Source organism: Notothenia coriiceps, unplaced genomic scaffold (genome assembly GCF_000735185.1).
Source record: "Notothenia coriiceps isolate Sejong01 unplaced genomic scaffold, NC01 NC01_scaffold00034935, whole genome shotgun sequence".
Lineage (NCBI taxonomy): Eukaryota > Metazoa > Chordata > Actinopteri > Perciformes > Nototheniidae > Notothenia > Notothenia coriiceps.
The window spans coordinates 63,738-73,159 of record NW_011367636.1 but is presented as its reverse complement, the minus strand read 5'-3'; the positions used below and the strand labels follow the sequence as shown (position 1 = coordinate 73,159).

General features: G+C 38.0%; 1 protein-coding gene across 1 annotated transcript in view; it reads right to left on the bottom strand.

The window, feature by feature from the left end:
• Positions 1-1,632: 1,632 nt before the first annotated feature.
• The window catches only part of LOC104962540 (AT-rich interactive domain-containing protein 3A-like), a gene marked incomplete at its 5' end in the record, with an annotated part of 70,822 nt that continues 63,032 nt past the window's right edge, over positions 1,633-9,422 (bottom strand). Inside the window, 2 exons of the mRNA XM_010790987.1 lie at positions 1,633-1,932; positions 7,245-7,428. Coding sequence (XP_010789289.1) covers positions 1,644-1,932; positions 7,245-7,428 — 473 coding nt within the window. The remainder of the gene's footprint in view (positions 1,933-7,244; positions 7,429-9,422) is intronic.

Genomic DNA, 9,422 nt, shown 5'->3' with positions numbered 1-9,422 from the left:
ACACACACACACACACCCACACACACACACACACACACACACACACACACACACACACACACACACACACACACACACACACACACACACACACACACACACACACACACACGACAAAAAAGCAGCAGGTGCTCGGATGAAGAGTATTCTGGTCTGTCGTCAGGGACTATATATATAATGCCTTTAAATGCTTGTTAATCATGCTGATAGACATTTTTTAAAAAGTGCTTTTAAATCATTAAAGGGACAGTACACGCCAAAATCAGAATATATATCTTCTATTTTACCTGTAGAGGTTGTTATCAATCAAGATGGTTTCTTAGTGTTATATTTAACGTATTTATGTGGATATAACGCCCTCTGTCGCACAACTACAACTAGTCAAACCAACACCTGAGTGAACCAGGACTAACAGATGAGGTTTTTTGTTTACCCTTAAACCAAAAACGTACTTATTTTCTGTGTTATTTATCAAACTACAGTAGATAGCTTTTTGGTGGAAGTGTTGGAGATATTTGCTGCACTGATGTCTGCTTTCTCTCCAATATATTGGAGTTAGATGACACTTTCATTATGGTGCTCAAAGCGCCAAAACAAAACTTAAAACAACTGTATATTTTCCAGAAATCATGAGACCTTTTAGTGAGCAGTTTCAAGTAGGAACTACTTTCTTTCCAGCATATCACTCCGCCGAAAGTAGTGATATCTACAGGCTCGTTCTTTGAGGGGTATAGTTTTGAAGGGAAAATAGTTCCTACTTAAAAATGCTCCCAACAAACTTAGTGGATTATTATTGTTAGTCAGTAAAAAAAACGTACTTTAATCAGATAAAAAAAACAGTAAAGAAAAACAGGAAATAGTAAATGTTGCAGCTCTTTTGACATTAAATACTTAATAATAATGTGTTGTTCATAATGTAAATATAAAATGTTTTGATAGATTTGGTGTTTTAATATCGTCTATACTTATTGATCTAATAAAAAACACATTTTTTAATTTAATGTCTCTTTAAAACTAAAGCCTTTTCTGTAGGAAGTGTTTTTTAATTAACGTGTTTGCCCACCAGAGGGCAGTGTTCCCCTTTAAACACTCCCAGCACATCTGTAACACCGGTTTAATGTGACCAGTACAGAGAGGCCTCATTATGTGGCGTACATATTTACCCAGATAAATGTAACCTCGGCAGATTTAGAGAGGGTTTCTGAACATGTCCGTCTATCTGAGAGCTGTTTACTTACAGGTTATTTAAGGAAGGGTTATTTTAGAAGGAAACCCCAACACATCATTAGTTTATTTGTTTAGATTTCATGACTAATCGTTTAGTGTTTAAAATGTCCACTTAGGTTTCTAAAAAGTCATTAAATGTGATGTTAAACAGATACAAGTTTAGTTTTGTGTAAAAAGATAAATGAATTGATCCTCTGCTTTACTTGGGTTCAGTTTAAAGCTAATACAGATGATTTACAAAGGACACATTTTTCGTTTTTCAGTCCAAAAACAAAGGTTTTAACTTAAATTTGAACAAAAAAATACAGATTATTGCAGCTTATTTAACATTAAATACTGATTTGAGACTCTTTATATTAGAAATGGAGGAGCATACAAGCTGTAAAACAAGTGTGATCAGTAACATTTCCGTCTCTTTAGCTGCTAGACGTTTCTACATCCACAGCTTCATGGCTCCTACCTTTCTTCATAACGTGTCCCGGGGAGACGTGCATGCCGTTGAGCACGGCCAGGCTGCCCAGGTGCATCTTGGGAGGAGAGAGGATGTGCGGCGCGGTGCTCGGGGAGGGGGAGAAGCGGAAGAGGCTGCTGCTGTAGCTCGGACGCCGGCCTTCACGTCTGTTGCTGTCGATGGCAGCCTGAAGCTCACCTGGAGAACTGAGACCCTTCCTCTCACACTCAAACGGGTACAAGTACTTCATGTACCTGAGGAGAGAAAACACAGAGAGGAAATACATCAGATCACCAGGAAACACATCGGATCACCAGGAAATACATCAGATCACCAGAAATACATCGGATCACCAGGAAACACATCGGATCACCAGGTAACACATCGGATCACCAGGAAACACATCAGATCACCAGGAAACACATCAGATCACCAGGAAACACATCGGATCACCAGGAAACACATCAGATCACCAGAAACACATCAGATCACCAGAAACACATCGGATCACCAGGAAATACATCAGATCACCAGGAAACACATCGGATCACCAGGAAACACATCGGATCACCAGAAACACATCGGATCACCAGGAAATACATCAGATCACCGGAAACACATCAGATCACCAGGAAACACATCAGATCACCAGGAAACACATCGGATCACCAGGAAACACATCGGATCACCAGAAATACATCAGATCACCAGGAAACACATCGGATCACCAGGAAACACATCGGATCACCAGGAAATACATCAGATCACCAGAAATACATCAGATCACCAGGAAATACATCAGATCACCAGAAATACATCAGATCACCAGAAATACATCAGATCACCAGAAATACATCGGATCACCAGAAATACATCAGATCACCAGGAAACATTCACATGGGAAGTATCAAAGGAGTATTTATGATGTTAAGGGATGAAACCTGTTAAAATATGTACTTTTATAAACTACAGTATATAAGCACATTTATGGAGGCCCATGTGTGTTTTTAATCAATATTATGAAACACTTTTTCAAAATAGTCACTAAATATCTCAAAACATTCAGAAATTTTCTTTTGAAACATCTTAGTTTGAGATACGTCATTATTTTTGAGATACTACTTGATGATTTGACAAGGTATTTCATTCATTTAAGATACTTGGTCACCATCTTGACCACATGTATCTTAATTAGCGATATTATTTCATGATTTCAGGTCAAGTAAATCAGGTTTGTATATCTGCCTTAAAAAAGATTCCCTTAAAGAACTGTATGATTTCAAGTTTCTTGGCACAAACTACATTTAAAACTACAATTTCTGAGGGGAGCTTGAACGCAACATAATGTAATTCAATGGAGCCTAATGTTAGATTTAGTCTTTTGTCGTTGTATATCCGTTTTTGGATATAAACATAGACATGATTTTAAGTGACTAAGTGATTATTTTAAGATACTACTTAATTGTTTTAATTTTATTAAAGATACTTAAATAAACGATGTGTTTTTGGATATTTGTGGAGTTAGGTCCACGACTGTTTTTTCATTGGTTAAATGGTCCTTGGTACGAAAAAGTTTGAGAAACACTGCTCTAAAGTAACAGACAGAGAATCAGCACATTAGAAACAGGGCTGAAACAGAGGGGATTATGGGTAATGCTGCAATGATCTGTTTGGTGTTTGGAGGCAAACACTTCAGAGACATGTCTGAGACCTATAATATAATGATGAGAAACAGTACGATAGGGGACCTTTAATTTAAGTGCAGCTCTGATATAAGATGCTGTTTCCTGATGGTAATTTATTTATTTATTCATTTGGTTTCCTGGTGAAAGATTAGTTTCTCCTTGAGGTGCAAAATACGTCTGAGAGTTTTTACAAGTAGTTTACCAACGGAGGAGTACAACCACATATCTTTAGATTGTTAAAGCGTGGATACATTGCTTTATTGTCAATGTAAAGATTTCCTTTTGAATTAAAATAATTTCCTCCTACAAAGAACAGTCTTTCATTTGATCCCTGCATGCAACATAATTATTTTACTTAATTTGACCATTTATTTATTTATTATTTATTGCGATGATTATCCTGGCAAAAGTCATTCACAATATTATCCAAAACATCTATATAATATGGCACTAAGAAATACTAGAATCAATCAAATAATTAAAAAACTAATATTTTTATTGCATCATAGATAGGATCTTAATTTTAAGACAAATAAACAAATATAGACATTTTTTAATTAAGGTTCTCAAAAACAATGGAGCGTGAGATGGGTCGGAGAATCTGAGCGGTACTGCGGTCGCTTTACCGCACCGTTGTGACGAAAAGAGAGCTGAGCCAGAAGGCAAAGCTCTCTGTCTACCGGGCCATTTTCGTTCCTACCCTCACCTATGGCCATGAAGGATGGGTCATGACCGAAAGAACGAGATCGCGGGTACAAGCGGCCGAGATGGGTTTTCTCCGCAGGGTGGCTGGTGTCTCCCTTAGGGATAAGGTGAGAAGTTCGGTCATCCGGGAGGGACTCGGAGTTGAACCGCTCCTCCTTCGGGTCGAAAGGAGCCAGTTGAGGTGGTTCGGGCACCTAGCTAGGATGCCACCTGGGCGCCTCCCTAGGGAGGTGTTCCAGGCACGTCCAGCTGGGAGGAGACCAAGGGGTAGACCTAGAACCAGGTGGAGGGATTATATCTCTTCGCTGGCCTGGGAGCGCCTTGGGATCCCCCAGTCAGAGCTGGTTGATGAGGGGAAAAGAAAGTTTGGGGCTCTCTGCTGGAACAGCTACCTCCGAGACCCGACCACGGATAAGCGGGAGAAGAGGGATGAATGGATGACTTAACAATTTCTGTATTCTTTTATTTTATTTCCCTACTTTAACAGCATTTCTAAGACAAAATGCAGTTATTGTGAGTGTTTTCTTATACTCTAATCCACAATAAATCCCCCATGGTCCCACCCCTTAGTGTTCCCTAATCCCTCACCCCTAATTATAGAAAACCCCCATTGTATAACTGACATTTCCAAAATCAGGTTACTCCAGCAAGCCAACCGTAACCTTCTTACATGTAATATCACAGGATTTAATGAGACACCTGGCAGGACAATTGTGCAAGGACATGTTTTGTATGCTGAGTATACTTAGATTACATCACAGCTCTGGTATTTAAGAGCCAAAAGGAAAATGAACATACTGTGTTGTGCATGCTGATAATGCTGGGATGGCAGATCAATAATAGGCTAAGAGCAGCTTCCATTAGATAGAGCAACATTAAAAATACATAACGGATCATTAGTGCACCGGATAGAGAGGTGTAGAGAAGGGTTTCCATCAAGATAGCAACGGGGATTTTAGTCGCGGTTTTTCTGTGCAATCTGTCGGTCAAACCTTAGTCATAGCGAACTCTGACCTAAATCACATCAATACATCTATAGGGATCAATGGGAGCTGTGTGTGATGTAATATACACACGGATTGGATGTGAAGAGGGAAGGAAACAAACCCGCATTTGTATAAACACACAGGCACGGGTTATTATTGACATCGCGGCTTATAACCAACACACACATGAAAAAATACCCACATACTCTCACGCACACATATGGGATAAGGAACGTGCTTGTTTGCAGCTGAGAAGACACACACTTGAGATTCTTTATTTAGTTCACCGTAAATTAAATTAGCGCTTATGTAAGATTAACGTTAGATGGATAGGATGCTCATTGGGTGACTACTGCAGCCAATTAAGAGAATTTCATTGGTTGTTTTGTGGCATAAACAGGGAAAACGTAGCATTGTGACTAAAACGATAAGAATAAATCCTGTGGACTTTAATATACGTTATTTGTTAATACTGTTTGCTTCCTGATGGATATAATTCACTTTTTGATATATCTTTGTAAACATCTGCCTTAAACTACTGTATCTTTTCAAGTAGATGAGAGAAAACTACAATTAAAAGGGCTTAAATGTGTCCAAATCATGATAAGGGTTTTATTTACCTCTGCTCAAAACTCATTTTACTGAGAACTCATCATTATGAAGGAACTTAATGTTAGATATTACACTTCATATATTTTATGTTTTGGAGTGTCCTATTCTCATTACATTTTCCGTTTTTTTTTAAACATTTAATTTAATTTTATAATGTTTTCATTGCATTTCTATATGTGCTTCTTTTATACAATTTAATTCCTCTTACTGTGTACAGGTATGCAGCATCATACACCAAAACTAATTCATTGAATGCGTAAACTATCTTGGAAATAAAGCAGACTCTGGTTCTGTTAGCTAAGGCTGCTAACAGCTAACAGCTAACAGCTAATGGCTGACAGCTAACAGCTAATGGCTGACAGCTAACAGCTAACAGCTAATGGCTGACAGCTAACAGCTAACAGCTAATGGCTGACAGCTAACAGCTAACAGCTAGCATTAAGTAGCTTTCTCCTGCTGGTTTTATCTTTGATTTGTTGTTCACGATGTAGCATTAAAAGGGAAAAACACTGCATATCGTTACTGGCTCGGCCCTGATGGTATCTTGTGAACTGTAGTATTGTCCCGTTTTCAGATTTAGCATCGACCTGGTACTGGTAAATTCTATATTTGCTTCTTTTTTTATAGCTAACAGCTAGCATTAGATAGCTTTCTCCTGCAGGTTTTATCAAGGATTTGGTGTTCACGCTGTAACTTTACGAGGGAAACCAGGACATAGTGAGTTTACTACATTAGCCTCGTCCCTGACTGTACCGTCACGTTTTCAGATTTGTAGCATCGACTTGGTACCTATAATCATCAGTTTTTGTGACTCGAAATCTTGCCGAGTATATTTGTCTGATATCTAGTCAGAATATGTCTTCACACCTGATATAAGACATAATAACTTCAGGAGTAACTGCAGTGAGATATCGGGTTTTGTTTTTAGACAATGCTTCATCTTGTTAAATCAAATAATCTTATTTTGAGTTGTATCTCAGATTTTGTTACATATTTATTAGAAAATCACCAACTAACATCAGAAAACAGAAAACCTTTGTGCATTTTTGCAGCTTACTGTATATTGTAAACAACATTTCATGATTCTGGTCAAATATAGTTCAACATTTGTCTCCCAGCTAATTATAAGATCTGATTTATCTAAATATCCCTTCTTATTTCAAGAAATCGTACCAAGCTAATTTTCACTTGTTCTATTGGCAGATTTTTGTACTTATTTCAAGTGAAAACAGATTGTTTTCATTATTGTTTAACTTGTTTTTGGAGCAGCATTTTTTCCAGCGTACCCACTAGCTAACAGCTAGCATGCAGTAGCTTTCTCCTGTGGGTTTTATCAAGGATTTGGTGTTCACGCTGTAGCTCTACCAGGGAAACCAGGACATATCATTTGTGAGTTAATTATGAGTGCATTAGCCTCGGCCCTGACGGTAGTACCGGCACGTTTTCAGATTTTAGCATCGACTGGTACCTATTCATCTGTTAAACCACTGAATTTCCCCAGGGTGATTAATAAAGGTCCATCTTATCTGATCTGATCTTATCTTTTTCGTACATCCCTGTGCACATGTGAATACTCACTGTGTGCGCAGGGTGAAGGCAGCGCTGGTGATGGAGGTCGGCAGGTTGAGCCCCTTTGTGATTTCCCTCCAGATCTTCTTGTTGATCACCTCCACCAGGCCTCCCTTCTCCGTCACCAGCTTGTACAACATGTACAGATCCAGGACCTGCTTGGCCATAATTGGGATGCGATTGACCGGGGTTCCTATGGAAGAGCGGAAAAACCATAAATTAAATCAATAGGGCATATAAATCATACAGCTGAATCGCAATAGCTTCGAGGCGCACCATGAATGCATTGCAAAGTGCATTTGTGTATCACGTGTGCATGCATTTTTAAAATGAGACAATCCCAAAGGGAATGGAGCCCATAATGCTGACGATTCCTCAGACATATTGGCACCTAACACAGAAAATACATTTAAAGCCGCTGCTGTAGAAATGACCAGGCAGGATGAAATCTAAATTATGCATTCATTCCTCCACCAGCCATCATTTTAAAACGTCTAGCTCAGCCACATCATGGACTCTATGCATTACACTAATGCACACACACATTGCTTTTTGTATTACTGCACATATTCTTCTATTATTATTAGTAATATTATTAATAATGTTCAATAAATAACATGCAATTACGTAACTACCACTACGGTTTTTGCACTATTAAATACTGTTATTTACATTAATGATGTGACCGTCGATGTTTCCTGTGTTTTGAATTACTCTTTTTACGGCGCTGTTAGTGCACAGTCTTATTAATATTGTATTTATTGTGTTTTTGTAACTCTGGCACAACAATTTCCTTCGGGATGAATCAAGTCTTTTCTTATCTTGTATTTTATTCCATTCTATTTCAATGTAAAAACTGCTATATTTTATTTTACTATATTTTTTACAATGTTTTCTTAAAATAGTTCTCTATCTGTGTTTTTAATTCCTGTCTTAATTTTATGAATGCACGAAGACACCAAGTCAAATCCCTCGTACGTGTCAACCTACCCGCTTTAACCTTTATTAGAATTATGGCATTTTTATTACTATTATATTTTTATTTTTATTTCTATTGTACCTATATGTTCAAATTGTTGCATCGACTCAGTCGTCTTGTGTCTTATCTGTCTGAGAGAAACCATTATTTATCATCATCTCTTTAACCTCCTTTGTCTACTAACCTGATCACATGTTATATTTTGCTGCATGTACCTTTTAAAGTTCTTAACAAATAATCTGAGGGGAATTTATTTTTGTTTGTTTTGAACTTGCGATGTGTCATTTTGTAAAAGCACTTTGAGCTGCATGTGTTGTATGAAAAGTGCTGTATAAATAAAGCTTTATAATTATGAATAAACCTGTTGTGATGAAAACGTGCTGTCAGGATGCTGCTAAAGCCCCCTGTTGACGGCACGTCAGTTACATTTGGCTTGAAAACATATTAGCCCAGTTAAGGCAATCTGGCTTGACCCGGAAAAAGGGATTCGCAAAGCGGCTCTGGACTTTTGATACCGATGCATTAATCTTGTCAACAGCTTATCTGCAGTGAGGCTTGCAGGGAGGGTGGGGGGGGGGGGGGCAACGACGAAAATAAGCAGGAGGAGGGGCTGCAACTGAATAAAAAAGTGTGCAACAGTGTAAGCATGGAGAGGGAGGAGGGGAGTGGGGAGATTTCAATTATTATGTTTGTTTAAAAGTGCTGGAATGATTTCTTGATCGAAAAATAGTACGATTTTTTTTTATATTTGCCTAGTACTTTCTGAGACTTTTAAGATTAACAGATACAATTAGAATCCTCTTGGGAGATTAATCGACAATAATAAACAGTGGCAGTACTAGCAGAGGTAGGAAGTAGTGGAGTACAAATACTTTGTTACTGTACCACATTTTTCTGGTATCAGACTCCACTACTTATTTTCTGACGACTTTTTACTTTGACTTCTGACATGTTGAACTCAAATACCTGTACTTTCTACTTCTTACATGTTGAACACAAATACCTGTACTTTCTACTTCTTACATGTTGAACTCAAATACCTGTACTTTCTACTTCTTACATGTTGAACTCAAATCTGTACTATGTTGAACACAAATACCTGTACTTTCTACTTCTTACATTTTGAACACAAATACCTGTACTTTCTACTTCTCTCATTTCCCAAACAGGCTGGTTCCTTTAGTCTGAATGTGTGTTTGGTGGCGTGA